Consider the following 22,263-nt stretch of genomic DNA (forward strand, 5'->3'; position numbering starts at 1 on the left):
AGATGTACCTATGCCAGTGCTTATACATACATAGCATAGAATACATAGCAATATTCATGTTACTCGGGCACCTGGGTGGCTCAGTTGGTTAAGCGACTGCCTCCGGCTCAGGTCATGATCCTGGAGTCCCGGGATCGGGTCCCACATCAGGCTCCCTGCTCAGCGGGGAACCTGCTTCTCCCTCTGACCCTCCCCCCTCTCGTGTGCTCTCTCTCTCTCTCATTCTCACTCTCTCAAAATAAATAAATAAATCTTAAAAAAAAAATGTTCATGTTACTCTCCTAACTTGTCAGCCCTGCACAAAAGGCCTGTGGCCCTAACGTACCTTTGCAATGTTATTCTGTGCTAGTCTGTAAGACCCTTCACTTAAGCCAAGCTCTACGACTACCCGTTCTTTACAGACATCACTCACTTTACCACACCACAGGCATTCTTGATGCTTTTTCCTCCATCCCCCCACCTCGCTCTCCCCCATCCTTATCTCATCATGCCGTGAGTTCAAACACTACCTTCTCCATGAAGTCTGCTCTCTAAGCCACCCTCCACATACACCACCCCCCCAGAGGTAAATCATTCTTGCAACTCCAGAACTTCATGTCACTCTGTATCTCCCACAGGGTTTATCAGCTTATAAATAATTATAACTGGACGTTTCTCACTTCTTCCTTAGCCTGTGAGTTTCTGGAGCGCTCTCTCCATTTCTGATCACCCTGTCCTCTCCAGAGCACCCAGCCACTGCTCGGTGGTCAGTATGTTTGTCAGATGAGTAAATAGCTGTTGGGCTACATTATAATACATGCTCAGACTCAAAAGATGAACAAAATAGAGTTGGGCTGCCAAAAACAGTTTGATGGTTCCTCATGAGGCTAAGCACAGGATTATCATAGGATTACCAATTCCACTCCTTGGTATATACCCAAAGTAATTGAAAACAGGCATTTAAATAAATGTTTACACGTGAATGTTCATAGCAGTACTACTCCCAGAGCCAAAAGATAGAAACAACCCAAATGTCCATCAGCAGATGAATGGATAAATAAAATGTGATTATATCCATGCAAGAGAATATTATTCAGCCATAAAAAGGAACAAAATCCTGACACATGCTAGAACACGGGTGGACCTTGAAATCATTATGCAAAGGGGAAGAAGCCGGACACAAAAGGGTCAAATGATGTATAATTCCGTTTATATGAAATATCCAGAATAGGTAAATCCAGATCAATAGGTTGCATCTCTCCCACAATTCCTGCCTTACTCCCAGGCCACACTGCCAGGGGCTGCTTCAGGCCCCTATGGTAACTGCTCACCTTGTAGCATCAGATTTCACCAAAGGCCCCAGACCCTACTTTGGAAGAGGGGTCCACTGTCCAGCTCCGGAACCTGTGTGCAGGCGCCCCAAGGAGGCAAGGGCAGGCTCCACATCCTACCATGGAGCCTTGTGACAAGGATGGGCTCTTAATATTTCTGTCCGAGCTGAACTGCTATTACAATTGGACTTTCTCTCCATTTCCCTGGAAGGTCTTCATTCATTTTCAGAGGAGATAAGAACCCCTGTCCGCCATTAACTTGGGTGTGCATTCTCAGTTCACAGGCTGAAGCCCGCTGACATCAAAGTAATCGGAGCCCTGGGTGACTCTCTCACGGTGAGTTACCCCCACCGTGGAAGGTGATCTTGATTCACGGGGGAACCCAGAGAGGGGCACTCTCAACCGTGGCCATCTCTGGCCCCTCTCTGGCCCGCCGGTCCTGGACCCAGCGTTCCTGGTCCATCACATTTTCCCACATCCATCCTAACCTCGTATTTCTCTCCCAATGCTGGAATGAAGGAGCAAGTAGCAAATGGGGGAGGGAGGGCTCAGAGGGAGCAGCTGTGACAGATCCCACAGCCTGGCAGGGGTGGGTGGATCGGACTAAGTCCCATGGTGTGGGGCTCCCTCAAAGACCTGGTGCTTGTCATGGAGGAACTTAAAGGAGAGTGAATAGAGGATGAGCCAGGAGCAGGTGCTAATGCGGTGGGGGTGGGTGGGTAGAGGGTTGAGTAGAAGAGAGGGAAGTACTCACAAGGATCCCAGTCCACCTCTGTAGCCACTCCATGGTGACCCCTCAGGCCTGCCAAACGCTCTCCATGAAAAACAAACTCAGGTCCTAGAGAGACTGGGTGGAGTGTCCCAGAGGCTCAGAGACACGAGCTTCTGTTCAGTAGTGGCTCATTCCAGACATATCCAGCTGCTGTTCTCCGGGTCAGTAGAATTCAGGGCCTCCAGCAGAGCCTTCCCCAAAGGCCAGCAGACACCTTTCACATCTGTGGCCTCTTAGAATTTGATCTCATTTGGCATCGTCCATGCAATCCTATGAACTGCGTCTCTCCTTAAACTTAACGCATAAAGGAGGTGAAGCTGGGCAGGTGAACTGAATGCCCATAACTGCATAGCTCACAGATGCTGGACTTGCACCAGCCTGACTCCAAGTCCAGAATCCTTTCCCTATACTGGAGCTGCATCCCCCATGACCCCTCAGTGACTCTTCACCCCTAACAACCTACTGCTCGTAACTTTCCGGAAGGACCGGCAGCCTGGTCCTTAGCACTGCTTATCCCAACCACTTCCTGCTGGGTGTGGCCCAGTATTGCTTCCCCCACAACTCCTGGTCTCCTTGAAGTTCTCACAGGAGAAGGACTCATCGAGGATCTGCACAGCCTTTCAGGAGTTTCTGGGAGGCAGCATTTGGAGTGTGACATACATGGCCAGTGGCAGAGGAATTGAGCACCAAGAGCAGGGGTCACCCCCATGGTGGGGGGAGGTCCTCTCATGGAGGCCAGCCTCCCCCCAAGCTGTCTGCGAGGCCAGTCTTCAGCATGACCTTTGTAATGGCCCTGCTTAGAAATAACACGCTTTAGGCAAGGGACATGCACCTGCAGACTGTGTCCCGATTGCATTTTTTTTGAAGATTTTATTTATTTATTTATTTATTTGAGAGAGAGAATGAGAGAGAGAGAGAAAGAGAAGGCATGAGAGGGAAGAGGGTCAGAGGGAGAAGCAGACCCCCCGCTGAGCAGGGAGCCCGATGCAGGACTCGATCCCGGGACTCCAGGATCATGACCTGAGCCGAAGGCAGTCGCTTAACCAGCTGAGCCACCCAGGCGCCCCCGATTGCGGTTTTAAAAAGACGGTGCCCTCTCTTCAACTGAGGGGTTAGGACATGGCATTTTACTTTCTTACTACTTTTTAAATTGTGTGTACATGAGATACATTGATATAAAAGGACTGTGATAAGCTTGTGTTTCACAACTTTTTTAAAAATGAGGTGAATGGGACCCTGAAATGTGTCTTTTGGAAAAACGGACACGCCGTCTAATTTCCAGAGCAGTTTTGCTAGCCTGGTGTCACCTGGTCTGGGTCTGGGCAGGGTTTCTTAGGGTGAGGCCAAGCTGTGGACAACGCCAGGACTCCCAGCAGGAGCTCTCACTCCTTTCTGCCAAGGCAGGACACACATCAAGACCAGGGGCTGTCTCGACTCTAGATTCTAGAGAGTGCCCAGGCGTTCCCAGCCAGACCCAAGACAGGGACTTTCTGGCCAGCAGGCAGGGAGAGTCACCCCTTGATATTCTCTATCAGGCAGGTAATGGGGCCGGATCCAAGCCTGGGAACATCTTGGATGTCTTGACTCAGTACCGAGGCCTGTCCTGGAGGTGAGTGAAGATGTGACAAGACCCTGAATGACCCCTTCATTGCAGGGCGGGGAGGACCCCTGAGCATCACAGAAAACCATTCTTCGAGCAGACAGATGAGCCACCGGGTTAGTGGTTTTCAATGAGACACTTCTGGTTTACTCTGAGGAAGGAATGCAAAGCTTCCCCAAACCACTACATTCCCCAGTTCAGGAACTGAGACCTGAGCAGGAGGAGTTTGGGGGAGAAACTACATAAATGTTTGGGTTGAAAATCTTCCCTAGCTTGCATTTCTCCCTCTGGGGTAGAAGCTCAGAAGGAAGCAGTGGCCTTTGAAACCAGAGTTGTGCCTCAATCCTAGCTGCCCAGCTCTGTGCGACCCTGAGCAAGTTACTTAACCTCTCTGAGCATGTCTCCTTACCTTCGATGCTGGGATACTAATACGGCCTGAGCACTGTCATGAGGATTAGAGAGAGTTTAAGCATCCAGCACAGTGCCTGACACAAAGTGGACCAAAATGGTAGCTGGCATCCTTATTAAAGGGCCTTCATTTTACAGATGAGACAGCGAGGCTCGGAGAGGGCAAGTAACCTGTCTGAGGTCACAGATGGTAAAAGAGCAAAAAGTAGAGCAGATTATTTGTTCCTGACCCCTCATCTGGCGCATTCCCCCATCGTGACTGCCTCATGCCGTCTTGCTCCTGCTCGGCTGTAATCAAATCCAGGCTGCCACAGGCTGCAGGGAGCTGGACTCGTGCTTTGAACACCTAGCTCCTGCCAAGCGTGAGAGGGCAGGTTTGCTGTTTCCTCAGCCCGGAATCTGGCATCTCTGGCCCCAGACTGAACCTCAGTGTTGAATCCCTGGCATCCTCCCTCGTGACACTGCACAGAAATAAACCCCAAACATTTTGAGACCCTTTGAAATGTTCCCAGACATACTTGGCAGAGAATGAGGGGATATGGAAAAGCAGGGAATCCAATAAACTCTGGAATGTTGCGTATTTTCATGCTTAGAAACCCATCCAACTCTGATTTCCTTGGAATTTTAGGAGCAGCTTGGAAGATGGGTTGCACTCTAGAAGACACCCTTTAACAGCAGGCTTTCGCGAGCCGAATAGGAAGAGAGCTATGAGGGCAAAGCTCCCCACTCTGTTTTCGATAACAGCCATGCCCAGCGGCAGTGGCTGGTGGGGCACGCCTGGGCTCGGCATCCAGGGAAGGGTCAATTTCCCTTTAAAAGAGGGGCAAAGGGGCCCACTTGGTTCCCCTGCCCCAATGCCAACGCTCAAGGTTACAAATCAACAAAGTCTGCCGTGCCCTGGAAATCGTTTCTTGGCTGTTTGTTCCGGTTGGTGGGGACAAGGCAGAGGAGTTGCTGAGTTCTGGTTTGGTTTTCTACTGCAATAATAAGGACCTGGCAAGCTCCAAGGCCCCGGGGTGTCTCCCAGAAGGAGAAAGGCCTGTCTTGGTAGCGTCTGAGCTTTTCTGGCGTCGCTGGCATTCTCAACCTCCCTTTTCTTTTCTGTTCCCGCACCACAGTGGCGGAGGCGATCACAACCTCAGCAGCGTCACCACCCTCCCAAGTGAGTACGCGCTCCCTCGGGCTCCGGGCCGGCGGGCGGGCTCTGCGCGGCTCTGCAGCGCCTCCTGGTGGCGGCCGCGGGCTCGGCAGGGAACCGGGCGGCGCGACTCGGCCGCGTTCGCCAGGGGGCGCTGCGTCCCCGAGGCGCTGGCCCTGCTCTGCTTGGTGAGCGTCCGGAAAGCCTCGGAGAGATGGTGTTTTTTTTAGGAGAAATTGTATTTGTCCAAGGAAAGAAGAGAGTCAGAGAGGAGAAGAGAGCTCAGACCAAATCTTAGTGCAAGTCAGTGTCAGGAAATGAATCCAGAAAGAAGAAAAGGGCACCCATCTCCGCTTTGCCTGTCATTCTGAGCAGAGCCCCTTTCTGGGAGGCGTTGATCTGGGTTTGGGCTGCATTAGGGCCACTGCATACAAAGACGTTGAACTCCTGTGTGTGGCTTTAGGAGACGCTGCTTTTACCGCCGTGAGAGCTGAAGTTACTTTGTGCAGGCTATGCAAACACAGTGGAGTTTGGGGCCCCTTAAATATCCCTTAATTTACTTCACCAGGGGCCTGCTGGGAATTATTTTTTTAAGCCGGAGCCCCATTCTCTGAATGGTCTTCTTACATGTCTTTTTCTTCTTCTTAGTGCATACATATCACGGTGCATGTTCTTAAAGCACGCATGCACGAAATGTTACCGTTAAATTATCTTCCCTTCACATCTTCTAGCTAATAATTTTGCCCAAGAACTTAATTGGTCCCATTTTCATTTACTTTTTTTGTAATGATCCCTTTGTAATATATCTTTAGAAGCTAAGAAGTTATTTGAGGTTTAAGGCTCCAAGACTTTGATGATAGAGATGGTTTAATCTCCACGTGGGCAGGACTGATTGGGCTTCACACAGGGTTATCTGTTTTGCTATTTACAAATCCCATTGAATGTAAGTAGGTATAGTCCTGTGGCACAAGTCCTCCCTGTCTTTATTGCTAGGGGAGGTGGTTTGGGTTGCTTTTGTGAGTGTGACTGACTGGGCTGAAAGCTGGTGCAGCATCTACAACACCTTGCGGGGCCCGCCGATTCCTGCACTATTATTGTGGATAAGATGGCTGGAAAAAGCTCAAGACCTTTCACTGCAGTGATTCACAAAGCACTGAGACAGTGCCACCCCCCACCCCCAGGTGGACTCCCCTGACACACTTGGCCCAGCAATGGATCTTTGCCTGTTCAGACTCTTCCTTACTAGAGCTGTGAAGACAGTTTGACTGTAGGGGCCGGATAATCCCCAGGGAAATAACTACATGAAAATATGTTTAAAAAACTTATGAGAACCAGAACAGAAGCTCAGTTTGACTCCCTCTTCAATTTAACCCAGCAAAGACTCCAGTTCTGGATGCTTGGGAAATAGCGTGAAGCAAGATCCCTGCCCTCATGCCATCATCACAGTCTCTTTGGGGGATGTCTCCCTAAAGACGGATGCATGTACCAACAATTATAGCTATGAACAAAGTTTAGGGGAAAATAGATAAGAAGGTGGTTAACCCTGCCTTCTGAAAAGGGGTTTTAAGAACTAGAATTCAACAGGTAAAGAAAGCGGATGGCACATTCCTGGCACAGATAACCACATGCGCCAGCAAGTTTTCACTCTAAACAATGTGTAGTGCCTTACTATGACATTCCTGATGCATAGCTAGCTGGTCTGTGCTGGATTCCTCCAGTAATGGGGAACCGAAGACAATCGTTTCTATTTGCAGATGGCTCTAGTGATTTCACAGCTCTTCCTTCTATTGAGTAGAAATCGGAGTAATTTCTACCCATTGGGCACAGTGACCCCAAAGCCACAAGGAAGGAGTTTTCAGTGCATATGTGTTGTATAGGTCCCGTTGCAGGGCTTGGTTCTAGAGAGCACTCTGCTGGATGGCCTGAGGCCTGAGAGTACTGGCTGGTACCTAGCCCGTTCCTTTCCCACATCCTAGCTGATCGTGAAACAGGGGAAAGTGCCCTGTATTGGAGCTGAGAGAGTAGAGTTCTGGCCTGGAATTCATTCTCAGTAACCCCATGACTTGTAGCAAATCTCCCAGCCTTCCTCAACCTTGAGTCATCCTTCATTCAGTCCATAAGCATTTGTTGAGCATATGTGAGAGTCTGGGGTGTATACGGGACCCTGCTCTCAGGAGTTCTCAGCCAAGCTGGGGAGATGGAAAAGTGAAAAGTCAAGTGTAGATCCAGTGTGGTAAAGGCATTAGAGTGCATGAGATTGAAAAGATCAACCAAATGGCAAGCCTTTACCCAGACTGATCAAGGGGGATGAGAGGAAGAGAGCCTCAAAATCAGGAACAAAAGAGGAGACATTGCTACAGAAATAAAAAGGATTATGAGTATATTTTGAACAATTGTACGCCAATAAATGAGATAACTTAGAGAAAATGGTAAAATTCCTAGGAAGACACAAATTACTGAAACTGATTCAAGACAAAATAGAAAATCTGAATAGGTTTGTAACAAAGCAATTGAACTTTAAAACTTACCACCAAAGAAAGCCCAGGCTTTTCTGGTTTCACTAGTGAATTCTGTCAAACACCGAAAGAAGAATTTACAGCAATTCTTCACAAACTCCTTCCAAAAATGGAAGGGGAGGGACTACTACCCAATTCATTCGATGAGACTGGTATTATCTTAATAACAAAAATAAGACAAAGATATCACAAGGAAAGAAAACCACAGACCAGTATCTCTTTTGAATATATATGCAGAAATCCTCAACAAAATACTACCATGCCAAGCACAGCAACATATAAAAGGATTATGCCCCATGACCAAATGGGATTTATCCTCGGACTGTAGGTTAGTTTCAAATAAAAAAAATCAACATAATACACTATATCAAAAGCATAAAGGACAAAAACTACACGATCATCTCAATAGATGAGAAAAAGTATTTTACAAAAACTAATACCCTCTCATGATAAAAATATTCTACACACTAAGAATAGAAGGAGATTTCCTCAGTCTGATAAAGGGCATCTGCAAAAGCCCACAGTTAACATCATACTTAATGAGGAAAGGCAAGATGTTTTCCTTCTGAGATCAAGTGGTATATTCTTGCCAATTTTATTCAACATTATGCTGGAGGTTCTAGTCAGGACAGTTAAGCAAGAAAATGAAAGAGAAGACATCAAGATTAGAAATGGAGTAAAGTTATCTGTATTTGCAGGTGTTATAAATAAGACCCGAAGGAATCCACTACAAATTATTAGAACTAATAAATGAGTTCAGCAAGATTGCAGGGTACAACATCAATATGCAAAAATTAATTGTATTTCCATACACTAGCAATTAACAGCCTAAAAATGAAATTAAAAGAAAACATTCCATTTACAATAACATCAAAAAATACTTAGGATTAAATTTAACACAGTGCATCTTTTATGCTTTTAAGATTATAAAACATTGCTGAAAGAAGTTTAATTGGACCTAAATAAATGGAAAGCCATCCCATGTTCATGGATAAGATTTAATATTGATATAATGGCAACATCCCCCAAATTAATCTACAGATTCAGTATAATCTTTATCAAAATTCCAGCTGGCTTCTTTGCAGAAATTGACAAGCTGACTCTAAAATTCATATGGAAATTCGAGAGACCCAGAATAGGCAAGATAATCTTGAAAAACAATAAATTCAGTGGATTCACACTCCCCAATTTCAAAACTTATAAAGCTCCAATAATCAAGACAATGTGGTACTGTGATAAGGATAGCCATATAGATCAATGGAATAGAATTTGTAAGTCCATAAATAAACCCTCATACTTAATGGTTAACTCATTTTCAACATGAGTGCCAAGACTAATGGGGAAACAATAGTCTTTTCAATAAATGATGCTGGGATAATTATATAGCCATATGCAAAAGGATGAAGTTGGAATCCTACTCATACCATATACAAAATTAACTCAAAATGGATCATAAGCTTAAATGTAAGAGCTAAAATTCACCCTTGGAAGAAAATATAGGAGCAAATCTTTATGACCTTAGGCTAAACAAAGCCTTCTTAGATATAACGCCAAAAGCACAAGTGACAAAAGGAAAAAATAGACTGGACAAAATTAGACACTTTGAGCTTCAAAGGATACCATCAAGAAAATAAAAAGAACACCCAAAGAGTGAAAGAAAATGTTTGAAAATCATATCTGGTAAGAAACTTGTGTCTAGAGAATACAAAGAACTCTTATAACTCAATAATAAGACCATTCAATTTGGGCCAATTAAAAATGGGCAAAGAATCTGAATAGACATTTCTCCAAAGAAGGTATGCAAGTGACCAGCGAGCACATGAAAAGATGCTCAACATTAGTAACCATCAATGCAAACCAAACCATAATGAGGTACCATCTCACATCCACTAGAATGGTTATTTTAAAAAAGATAAAAGTTGGTGAGGACGTGCAGACATTAAAACCCTCATAATGCTCCTATGGGAAGGTAAATTGGCGCAGCTCCTTTGGAAAAAGGTTTGTAAGTTTTTCAAAAGGTTAAACAAAGTTACCATATGGTCTAACATTTCCACCCTAGATATATATCCAAGAGAAATTCACGCAGAAGCTAGTACAAAAGCGTTCACAGCAGCACTATTCATAATAGCCAAAAAAGTGGGAATAATTCAAATCCTTCAACTGATGAATGGGTAAATGTGGTATATCCACACAACGGGGTATTATTTGGCAGTGAAAGGTATGAAGTGCAGATCTATGCTATAACATGGATGAACACTGAAAACATTATTTTAAGTGAAAGAATCCAGCCACAGAAGACACGTTGTATGATTCCATTTATATAGGAAATGTCTAGAATAAGCAAGCCTATATAGAGAGAAGGTAGATTAGTGGTCACCACAGGGTTGGAAGGAAGGGGGAGGGACTGCTCCTGGGCACAGGGTTTCTTTTTGGGGTGATGAAAATGTTCTAAATTTGATTATGGTGTTGGTTGCACAAAGCTGCGAACATACTAAGAGCTAGTGAACTGCACTTTAAATTGTGAATTTTATGGTATGTGAAGGATATTTCAAAAAACTATTATATACTTAGAAAACAAAAACAGGGGTGCCTGGGTGGTTCAGTCCACCAGTTCAGGTCCTGGGATCGAGCCCCAAGTCAGACTCCGTGTTCAGTGGGGAGCCTGCTTCTCCCTTTCTCTCTGCCACTCCCCCTGCTTTTGCTCTTGTGTGCTTGCTCTCTCTCTCTCAAATAAATAAATAAAAAATCTTAAAAAAAAGAAAAGAAAAATGCGTGAGAGAAGCACCAAACCCAGACTCATGTATATTCAGCAGTAATTTAAGTAATCCACCTTTGTGTGTTGCCCATGTGGTTAAGCATCAGCCTGCTGGACACTTTCTTTCCATGCTGAGAGAACAGTAAGGTTAAGAGCCTTAAGGGTGAGGGTTCCTTGTCTCTGACATGCACTGGAACTTATCAAAGGAATTTGAAGCTTTTTTGGGATAGTTACTAAGCGTGTCTCTTCTTTGTACTTCCAGACATCCTCCGGGAATTCAACCCTTTCCTGAGGGGCTTCTCTGTTGGTACCGGGAAAGAAAACAGTCCTGGAGCCTTCCTAAATCAGGCTGTAGCAGGAGACCGAGCCGAGTGAGCAGGGGAGCCTTGAGGGTGACCACACAGATCCTCTGGGGACCCAGTCAGGGGCTTGGCCTGGACTGGGGTGTATGGCTGATGGCTGGGGGCTTGGTTCGAGGGAGAGGTCTGGGGGGTCAAAGATTGGACTGGGTGAGCTCTCCTGGGGTGTCCCTCACTGTGGGACACAGAAACCTACTAGCCCATCCCCAACCCCACCCGAGGAACTAGTCACAGTTTACTCTGACGCCAAGTATATGCTTACTCATTTATTCAGGACAGGAATCATCCAAATCAGAGATTTTGTAAAACCTAATCCGTTTTATAATAAATTCTGTGGCTATGTTTTCCTTTTGGTGGGAGAAGGGTGAAAGGCTACCAATTGACTGCCTAAAAATTTTGGCATTAATATTACCATAATTTTGGTTTTTTCCAAGCATATGTCAGTTCGTGGTATCCAGAGAGGTATTTGTAAGCATGATTAGATCAGGGAGGCATCCAAGAAGGAAACCTTGGTGGAGAACACAAAGTTCATGATTCATATGACCCTGGATTTCTCCCCTGCTTTCCTCAAGGCCATGGGGCCTTTTTGTGCAAGTAATCCTTCTGTCCGAGCACATCCTGAGTCATAGGGAGGAGTTAGCGATTACTACTCCCATATTACAGATGAAGAAACTGTAGCACAAAGAGGCAAAGTGACCTGAACAAATGTGTCACCTCGACCACGTGGCCTGTTGTCCTTGTGCCCAGCAGGCCCTTGCCCAGGTCCGGTAATAACCCATCATAACAGCAGTGTCCAACGTAGCAGGTACCTTCACGTTTACTAGCCCCGTGTTCTGTGCAGTCCCTGTTAGCAGGTCAGACATCCAGGTTTTCTTAAGGTGAGGCACAGAGAGGTCAAGTGATCATCAAACACCGGTCCTCAGTGCAGGTGCCCTGATGGCTTCTACTGATGAGGAAACCAAGACGCAAGTTGGTTATATGGCTTACCCCAAGTCCCCTCCCAGGATATCTGACACCTACCTAGTCCCCTGTGACTAAGACCAGGCCAGCTGAGTTAATAGTTCATACATGACAACCACTGTTTCCTGCAGGGATGGTGCCAGAGACCGGGGATGGTGGTGGTGGTGGTAGGAGACGTAATTCAGTGGATCATTTCTAATATGGATGCTTACCCCATGCTGCTCTAAGTCCTTTATTTAATCCATCCGACAACTCTATGAAGATGGTATGCTTCCCATGCCCGTCTTACACAGGACCAAACTGAGGGTTTGCAAGGTTAAGCGCTTTGTCAATTTCTCCCGGCTGGTCAGTGGTGGGACCAGGATTCAGCCCCGTGCTGCCTGGCTCCAAGAGGGGCTCCTACTCCATGAGGCTGCTTTGCTCATCTCATGTACTCCTTCTCAGGACCCTGAAGATACGGGGGTTTATCTCCACATTTGCAGTCTTTTGGGACTGCGAACTTAAGTTACATACCCACAGTTAGCAGGAGGCGACTAAATGTCAAACCCAGGTGTATGTGACTCAACCATGTCACCTTGAGGGTGAGGGTACCGTGGAGGCAAAGCTCACAGCACCCACAGAATCAGATTCATACCAAGCCATGCGTGACATGAAATGTACATGCAGCCTTCTCTTTGCCCTGAATGAGCCCGGCTTGGAAGAGAAACATGCCACTAAGTCACCCGCTCATATGTGGAATGCTCTGCCCTTCCCAAAGCATGGTCACAACTCCCCCCAGCCCTCCACCTCCAGAGGAGACTGAATGGGGAAGGTGCTCTGGGACAGGATCATGGCCTTCAGTTCAACTATCCTGCTGCATGTTTGATTCCTGCTGTCTCCGCAAAGTCCCCTCCCTGCCCCAGCTTCACGGTCCCTGCTCCTCACATGACTTCTGCTCGTGTGTGCCCGCAGGGGTTTACCTGTTCAGGCCAGGAGGCTGGTGGACCTGATGAAGAATGATACGGTAATTCTGGGGGAAGAGCCACCTGGGACCCCTTGAGCTAACATTTCCTGGAAGAGGGAGTGAGCCAGAGAAATCCGTGGAGACAGAGAGGGTCAGGGTCAGGGACCACATGGAAGTCCAGAGAATCCACCTTTAAAAACCACAAGTGATGGGGCGCCTGGGTGGCTCAGTTGGTTAAGCAACTGCCTTCAGCTCAGGTCATGATCCTGGAGTCCCGGGATCGAGTCCTGCATCGGGCTCCCTGCTCGGTGGGGAGTCTGCTTCTCCCTCTGACCCTCTTCCCTCTCGTGCTCTCTATCTTTCATTCTCTCTCTCTCAAATAAATAAATAAAATCTTTAAAAAAAAAAACCCACAAGTGATCTTGCACCTACAACTGGTGACCTATAACCTCAGGACCCCAAAACTACAGAACAGAAAATAGTAATGTCCATTAAACCTCTGGTATGTGAGGACCCATCCCTGCCAGTGTTCAGCACTTTATCTTCTTCTTGACTTGACTCTGGAGCAAGGCACTTACTTGTTTGTTTCCTATTCATTTCAGAAGATAAATTTTCAGGAAGATTGGAAGATAATAACCCTGTTCATAGGAGGCAATGATCTCTGTGATTTCTGCAGTGACCCGGTGAGTCTCCAGGCCCTTAACTCAAGACTCCCCCAGGGAGGGATTTCCATACCAGGTGGCTAGAGCAAGTGAAGCAGGATTGGGACTTGGGGCTTGTAGCCTGGAATTAACCCTGAGACCAAGAGTGCATTCACCTCCAGGGAAAGATGCAACAAAACTGGTTATGAAATTGATCTTGATTAGGTTTCATAACAAGACAGTCTGATCATAGCATTCTAGAAACCAAGATAACATTCCAAGGATCTAGAAAAATCAGGTGTATCTTCATATAGATCATTATAGGTCAGCTCCTTTTTCCAGCATTGAATTGCCTTACCATCTCTATTTTGAATGGGAAAGTTGATTTCCTAATGCAAGCATTTAGGCATGGTTCAGAGCCAAGTCATTCCGACGGGGTTCTTGATGGGAACCCCAAGAGCCAGGCTGCTGCCCTGTGGGTGTGGTGCTTCTTCCTGGAACCCCAGAATCTCTAATCTGGAAGAAACCGCACAAACCCTATTGACCACACTCCCACCTGCGGCAGGAATGCCTTCCCTAGAACCTAGCTATTGAATATTCCCAGTGATGGGCAGCTTTTTAATTTGCCCTAATTAGTATTATAAGCAAGTATCAATTTTTTGGTAGTGGTTTGTGTTAAGCCCAAATCGGTCTTCTTGTAACTTCCACCTTTTCAGCCTAGGTCAGGCGTGCCTGCACCTCTTCTACATTCAATTCAGCTGACTTTAAAAATAATAGGCTTTTAAAAATATTTGTATAAGCAATATACACTGGAAACACATCAAAGCACAAAGAAAAAATATTTTCTGTAATTACAACATCCAGAAGTGCCATTGCTAACATTTTGTTAAGTGTCTCTCTGGCATTTTTCTATGAAAATGGAGAAATTATTATTTGCTAAAAATAGCATCATTCTGGAAATATTGTTTGGTGATCTGCTTTTTTTCAGTAGCAATCCATTGGGAAGATGATCCTATGTCAGTAGTTTTCCATAAGATAATTCTTAATGACTGTATAACTAGCCCATAAGCCATACTGGCCACCCTTTACTTAGCTGCTGCCAATTATTGTATATTTAGCTTATATTGCTTCTAATTATGCCTGTTATAAATAACACCAGAAATAAAAACATAAAATTAAAATAAATAAATAAATAAATAACACCAGGAGAAACATCCATCTTTATGTGCATCCATAATTGTTTCCTGATATATATTCTAAGTAGTAAGATGTTTAGGCAAGAAGATAGGTACATTTCCGCTACCGTTTTATCACAAAAATTTCCAAACATACTGAGAAATGGAAAGAATTATGTAGGAAATGCCCATACACCCACCGCCTAGGTTTTACAGTTGTTAACATGTTGCTATATTAACTTAACATGTATTTATCCAACCATCTTATTCTGGGGTGGGGGAGGGGACTCTGCACCTTTTCAGTGCTTTGGATACAGATTGCCAAATTGCTTCCAGAATGTTGGTATCAGTTATGTCTACTTCCTCACGCTCCATCTGTCAATGTATGTTATTTGTTTTAATAGCTGCTAATCTAATAAATGAAAAAATTTATCTTGTTTTCAAAATTTGCATTTATTTGATTAATTGGGAGGAATAAACATTTATTTTGCTTGTTTAATCCTCATTTAAATTCCTCCTGATAAATTCTATATGATGGCTATTGGCTCTTTTCCGTTAAGGTATTTATCTTTCTCTTATTGATTTCTAAAAACCCGTATATTAAGTATACTAATCCTTTATCAAATATGTTGCCTATTTATTGTTTCCCATTTAATTTTGTTTATAGTGTTTTCCAATAAACAGAATGTGTTTAATGTCTAGTATCATTTGCTGGGCACGTATTATATGCCAGGCACTGTACCAGGTGCTAAGCTTCGCAGCTCTGTCCTCAAAGAACTCACAGTCAGGGAGGGAGGTACAGACAATTCACCATAACATGGTAAGGACAACGTTGTGGCTCCAAAGTAAGAATGGCCATGAGAATTTGTGTTTTGTGGGGTTGGGGGGCAGGGCTCAGGGGTGTACACAGAGCAGGACACCTTCCAACTAGGGCTGGAAAATGACATTTGTCAGGCAGAAAGAGAATCAGCAGAGCAATATTTAGGAAGTGGGGAGTCTTGCTGAGCCTTGGGAGCTTCTGCCCCGAGGAGCAGCCCTGCCCCCCAGACCCGTCACAGCATCAAAATCACCAGGGTCTGGGGTTTTCAGGTTGTGATATGACAGGCTCACAGTGGGCCTGGGGCTGTTAGTGAAGCAGGCAGGGAAGTTGGACCATGGCCCCGGCTCCACTTCTTGAACGTTAGTTTGTTTGTTTTTTTATAATTTTTTTATTGTTATGTTAGTCACCATACAGTACGTCATTAGTTTTTGATGTAGTGTTCCATGATTCATTGTTTGCGCATAACACCCAGTGCTCCATGCAGAACGTGCCCTCCTTAATACCCATCACCAGGCTAACCCATCCCCCCACCCCCTCCCCTCTAGAACCCTCAGTTTGTTTTCTGGAGTCCATAGTCTCTCATGGTTCATCTCCCCCTCTGATTCCCCCCTTCATTTTTCCCTTCCTTCTCCTAATGTCCTCTATGCTAGGTTTGATTCATTTGGTAGAGCAGGGCTCTTGGTGAGATTTCAGCTAGAGAAAGGGTTCCACTTAAAAAATAAAATAAAATAAAAGCCACCAAGTATGGAGGTCAGAAGAAATAACAATTAAAATGTGTTTATGCTTGACGGAGGAGATTTACAGGACCCTCTTCCCCTACGATTATCTCCTCAAGTGATTTGATGGGGAAACAGGTCCCCAGGTCCTTGAGGCTCTAAGGCAGAAGAGCTCGGGCCATAGGACCAGAGAATATTCAAACTGCAGGAGATCTTAGAGGTCCCGTGCTCCAACACCCCATTCTAGAGGAGCCCAAAGATGTAATATGCTTTAGCTAAGTCCCTGCATCTAGTTAATGTGAAGCAGATCCAGAGCTTTCCATAATTCCATGCAGAAAAAAGAGGTTTCCCTGGAGGTCACAACCATGACCAGCCTAAGGATGGTGGGGTTGGTCTGGACGCTGGGGACCCCAAAGGCAAACTTATGTTCCAATGTCGCCCATTCTGGCTAACATACAAGAAGGAGGGGACCCAAGACACGGGTGGGCCTGGTCTGCAGAGAGGTTGAGTGGTGGATGGTGTTAGACCTTCCCTCTTCCCGCAGGTCCGCTATTCTCCCCAGAACTTCACGGACAACATCAGGAAGGCTCTGGACATCCTCCATGCTGAGGTGTGTAGGCTGGACTGGGTGGCCTCTTGGCAGCTCAACCAACAGTCCTTCTTGGGCCTCAGACCTGGCCTGGGGAGGGCTCTGACTTCCTGCCTGCCGTTCCTTGGAAGCCAGCGCTGACCGTGCTGTTGTCCTGGTCCCAGAAGCCTGAACGCAGGGGTCAATGGGGGGCGGGGGGAGGCAGGGCAGGGAGGGATGAAGGAAGTAGACCGGGGCATGAAAGACCACAGACCTGGTATCCAGCAGGAGGTGCTGGCCCCAGACCCAGATGAGAGACTGGGGCCACCAGCTTCAATCCTCCTGGGGTCTGGTCTCACCTTTGCTCAGGTTCCTCGGGCATTTGTGAACCTGGTAAAGGTTCTGGAGATCATCAACCTGAGGGAGCTGTACCAGGAGAAGGAAGTCCGCTGCCCAAGGCTGATCCTCAGGTGAGAAGGAAGTTTCTGCCCCTGTTCCCTAAAGCGCCAGGGGACCCTTAGCAGAAAGCAACTCTGCTTCATTAGAAAGTCCAAGGGCAGATGTGTGAGGAGCGCTAAGACCACCCCATTTTCTAACCTGACAAGGCCTGATGGGCGGGCCTCAGTTACCCTCAGAGTCTGTGTCACAACCTGACCATGCTCCTGGTTGTCCTGGCAACGCAGTCCTCCCAGGAGGGAGGGGCAAAGCGTGAGAAATGGAGTGGGTCTGTGTGGGCCGGGCTCACAGGCCACCACCAGGTGTATCCAGAGCTTCTCCATCCTTGAGGCCCATCTCCAGGACAGAGGGAGCCTCTCTATCTGGTGTGGCTGTCCTAGGCTGGGCACTCACAACTGTAAGGCTACAGTCACTTGCTGGAGGAGAGGATGATCAAGGAACTGTCTTCCCCGAGCACAGAGAGAGCTGGCCCTGGGAAGGCCCTAGAAAGGCCTTCATCCCCTATCTCCAGGGCCAAACAAAGGTGGCTCCCTCTCTATTACACATCTCCATGACCTTCAGGATTAAGACATCCTTCTAATCTGAGCATGAGCATTTCTGTCAGCATTCCCTCTTGCAAAGCCGCATCTGGACCCGTAGCCCAGGTCCTGATGGCTGTGCCTGCCCCCCCGCCCCCAGCTTCCTCCCCAGCTCTGTAGCCCTTGACAGGCCCCGACAACAGCGCTGAGCACAGCACGTGGTGATGACTCATGTGCCTCCCCCACAGCCCTGCCCTCGGCGTGAGTCACTACTAGCACAGCATAGTGGCTGTTTGCTGAAGGAGGGAATGAATAATTCACAGGGGCCAGATCTGCTCTTGGAAATGAAGGGGTTCCTTGGCTGCTACCCTGAAGATGCATGCCAGACCTCACCTGGGGGCCCAGACCGCACAGGTCCCCCGGGGAAGGCCTGAGGACACCGTGAGCAGGAGGATGGCTGCCAAGTGACGCCTGCCTATTAACGCGGCTGGTGTCAGGCGTGCTGTATTTTCAGCTGCTGACTCATCCCCTGGCTCCCACTTTCTCCAGTCACTGGGCCACACAGGGGGTTCAGTGTATTCATTTCAGAGCACCTTACCCAAAAACCTCTTGCTGCCCATCACTGCAGGGTTTTTAGACAATTACAGTTAACAGTTCAGAGAAGGCATCTGCCAGGTCCCTTCTCAGCTCTGAAATGGCCAAGCCACTGACTGTCAGGTGAGACAGACTTGGGTCACCTTGTCCTGCTGCATCTCTCTTTTTCTGTCTCCGTGGTTGTGCTTTCCTTGGAGGCGTGAGTCTACTCTGAGCCATCTACACTATCATCTCCTCCCCCCCCCGGAAAAAAAAAAAAGCCCAGATAGGGCAAGATGACCAACCAGAGCAGAGGTGCAGACTGGACAGAAGCAGTTTAACCAGGGATTAGGAGCTCAGGTTCAGACCAGACAGATTTGAGTTCAAGTCCTGGCTCCCACACGTAGTCTCCGTGTGACCTTGAGCAAGTACTTAACCACGCTGAGCTCAGTTTTCTCATGTATAAAATGGGGATGATGATACAACTTCTTGAATTGCGAAGAGGATTAAGTGGGTTAATACCCATAAAGCTCTTGGCACGGTGAGCATTCGGATGTGTGAGCCCTTACGATGAGTGTTGTTGTTGCTGTTGTTATTTTAAAGTAGGTGTGCCTTATCTCTGCTGCACGGTCTGTCCTCAGACAGTCTTAAGGTAACTCAGCTCCATAAATCACTCCTGCAGATGTTAGAAGTAACTGTTTCATGTTCATGTGAAAATGCGGCTCTGGGGCACTTTCCCCAGCTCCATCTGGCGCAGTGGACAGGTTAGCCAGCCAGGGCCTCCCTTACCACCGACTTCCAACACCTTCAAGTCAAATAGGTTCTGAATCTCAAGTCAGTGTCATGCATTTAGATGGTGATTTTGGTGGGATGAGGCATCTCTTTGGTTTGGTCCACAGCAAACTCTGCCCCTGTGTCCTGAAGTTTGATGATAACTCAACAGAACTTGCCTCCCTCATCAAAGTGAATAAGCAATATCAGGTAAGCCGGGAAAGGGTTCTAAGACCGCATAGGAACTGCTGAGTGGTCCGATTGCTCGGGTTAGAAAATGAAGTCGCGCTTACGTTTTCTTGACCCCAGCTGTCTAGTGTGAGGGTGTGAGGTTACCACTGACCAGTTTGCAGATTTAAAGACACCTTGAAAGGCCGCAGGGACTGTGATTTGGTTTATTTGCATCAAGCCATAGGGCCAAGTCACTGAACACACTTCACCAAATCTCAGTTCCTGGCCTGACACACAAAATGTTTCCATTTGTCCATGGAGAGTTATGTGAGTTTCTGACTCCTGGCTGGGAAACCCTTTCCACCTAAGAGAGTCTAGAGGATTCAGTGAGATAACATGCGTTTCCTCTGCTCTCCTCTCCCGAGAGTCCGAGACTCAGCCGATGATCTCTAGACATCCAGTGGGTTATTCACTTTAGGCCTTTTTCCAACCAATCTTTGACCAGGGCAGCTGAGCCTCCCTTGACAATCTTGAGTTTCCCCCAAAATAAACATCCAGTCACTCAAGAGGACAATGGTAGCCTTCCAGCTCTTCTAGAGTAGGCTGCAAACAATTATCAGGATGGATCCGTCCTTCAAATGCATGGACTCCTTGGAGCAGAACCACTTCCCTGCTTTGAGGCCACCACACCCGTCAGGGGTATCAGGGCTCAGGGGAACAAGCCTCTGTCATCCTCTGGGCAACTCCCCAGCTGCACTTCCTTCTGCTGTGGGCAGGCACCTCTGCTTCTGGTGAGGGAGCCCATGGCCTAGACCAGGAGAAGGAAGGCAGCCAAGGTTACGGCCATGAGAGCAAACTTGTTCCGGGTAGAAGAGGTTCTTGGGGGCAAGCAACAAAAACGTACATGATGCTGGTTAATTTAACCAGTTGTATTTATTTAAGGAGACTGTCTGGAAGAGTTAAAAAGCTAGGATCAGAGGCGGGGCCGCCACAGATCACGGCATCATGAAATTCTAGGGGCCAGGCCATAAGGATCAAAATCAGGCCAAAGAACTCGTTCAGTGGGGTCACTGCTGCTTCTCGGACCTGGACGCAGCTGCCACCCCAGCAGAATGGATTCTGTACTGTCCATCTTTCCAGCACTAGCTCTGCAGGGCCCCCAGGCATGTGCCTAAGCCCGAGGGTGAGGGTCATTGGGAAAGCCCGCATTTGTCTCTCTCACCTTATACACTGGGAGGCAGGCTGCTCTTAATACAGTGGAGTTTTTCCAAACATAGGAAGTGGGTTTAGATGTTCTTCCCAGGTCTAATGTTGGTCACCACTGGGATCCAGGAGTTCATGGTCAGCCACAGGAGACCATCATACCTGCTGTCAGAATCCTCTCCCTACTTTCTGCAAAAGCTCTGGCTCCCATGGCTCTCCGTGGAGGCGATCATTGCTATTATTGACCACTGTGTGCCAGGCATTCTAGACGCTGTTTCTTTCCCTTCTCAAGAGGTACACGGTTCCACTGTGAGCCATTGTGGCTGATCCACAGAGTAACCAGTAGCATTAGAAGGGATCTAAGGGATGGTCTGGACCTGGCCAAACATCCTGCATTTACAGATGAGGAAAGAGAGGTCCAGAGAGGGAAAGCATTTTGCCGAAAGTCACACAGCAACTTAGTGGCCTCTGCACTCTCTCTCTGGCTGACCCTGGGAAAAGTACATGTGGTGCCTTTTGTAATGACCCCACTGACTTCCTGACTTCCTTCTCCAGCCAGAGTCCTGGCCCCAAATGGTAGAAATCTGGTAAGCAGTGAAATGGCAGAGGCTGGCAGACCCTGCAGCCAGAATTGGGATAACTGGTCCTCCTGGAACTGAGCCCAAGTGGGAGCTATGAGAGTAACAGCTCTGTTACCCTCCTGGACAGACCTGAGAGTCTCAAAGAAGTGTGCATGCCCCCCCCCACACACCCCATGCGCAAATGATATAAATGGGCATTAAATGTCATTGCTGATCTGCCTTTGATTTTCTGAACAAATGTAGGACAGAAATAAATGTAAGGATTATCCAAAAAAGTCATTAAATTGAATTCATACCCTATCCCTCCCCCACCCCCTGCCCCAGTCTTTAATCAGAAGCTTTCAAAGGAGATCAAGCTGATGGTTTTGGGTTTTTCCTTGCCTTTCCTTTTTTTCCCCCACAGCCTAGGTCAAATATATGCAATTGCAAGCAGAGGTTGGGGTTGAGGTGAAGGCTGATCTAAAGAGTAACTAGCTGGGGGCGCCTGGGTGGCACAGATGGTTAAGCGTCTGCCTTCGGCTCAGGTCATGATCCCAGGGTCCTGGGATCGAGTCCCACATCGGGCTTCCTGCTCCTTGGGAGCCTGCTTCTCCCTCTGCCTCTCTCTCGGGCTTCCTGCTCCTTGGGAGCCTGCTTCTCCCTCTGCCTCTCTCTCGGGCTTCCTGCTCCTTGGGAGCCTGCTTCTCCCTCTGCCTCTCTCTCTCTCTCTCTCTCTCTCCCCCTCCCCCTCCCTCTGTCTCTCATGAATAAACAAATAAAATCTTTAGAATAAATAAAAATAAAAAAAATAAAAATAAAAAATAACTAGCTGGTTCCTGATCAGTTGAGATTTTGTTACAGATTGATTTCACTCCAGGGACAGACTCTGTTTAATTCTATGGCAGAGAAAGAGGCAGCACAAAGCCCGAGCAGATATGGGGAGCCCCCTGACCCCTGCCCCCTTCGCCTCCTGTAGGAGGGGACCCACCAGCTGGTTGAGAATGGTCGGTATGACACAAGAGAGGATTTTACAGTGGTCGTGCAGCCATTCTTGGAAAAAGTGGACATGCCAAGGACATCGGTAAGGAAAGCAAGCATCATGGATAAAGGGGAGCCACACAGAGCCCAGGCGGTTCTGACTGTCATTTGTGTATTGGACGCCCCTCTAACACGGCCCCTCCTTTATGCCCCGTGACCAGGAGGGGCTGCCCGACAGCTCTTTTTTTGCTCCTGACTGTTTCCACTTCAGCAGCAAAGCTCACGCTCACGCGGCCAGCGCCCTCTGGAACAACATGGTAAGAGGACCGCGGTAGGGAAACCTATTCTCCCT

The 22,263-nt window shown here is 47.2% G+C and overlaps 1 protein-coding gene across 9 annotated transcripts in view; it reads left to right on the plus strand.

Moving 5' to 3' along the window:
- PLB1 (phospholipase B1) overlaps positions 1–22,263 on the plus strand; it is a 152,720-nt gene that overhangs the window by 84,046 nt on the left and 46,411 nt on the right. For all 9 annotated transcript variants that reach the window (XM_027623350.1, XM_027623353.1, XM_027623349.1 and 6 more), the window contains 11 exons: positions 1,588–1,646; positions 3,618–3,691; positions 5,209–5,252; positions 10,762–10,870; positions 12,770–12,821; positions 13,364–13,444; positions 16,658–16,723; positions 17,051–17,151; positions 19,128–19,209; positions 21,910–22,014; positions 22,133–22,228. In XM_027623350.1, coding sequence (XP_027479151.1) covers positions 1,588–1,646; positions 3,618–3,691; positions 5,209–5,252; positions 10,762–10,870; positions 12,770–12,821; positions 13,364–13,444; positions 16,658–16,723; positions 17,051–17,151; positions 19,128–19,209; positions 21,910–22,014; positions 22,133–22,228 — 869 coding nt within the window. The remainder of the gene's footprint in view (positions 1–1,587; positions 1,647–3,617; positions 3,692–5,208; positions 5,253–10,761; positions 10,871–12,769; positions 12,822–13,363; positions 13,445–16,657; positions 16,724–17,050; positions 17,152–19,127; positions 19,210–21,909; positions 22,015–22,132; positions 22,229–22,263) is intronic.

Source organism: Zalophus californianus, chromosome 8, assembly GCF_009762305.2.
Source record: "Zalophus californianus isolate mZalCal1 chromosome 8, mZalCal1.pri.v2, whole genome shotgun sequence".
Lineage (NCBI taxonomy): Eukaryota > Metazoa > Chordata > Mammalia > Carnivora > Otariidae > Zalophus > Zalophus californianus.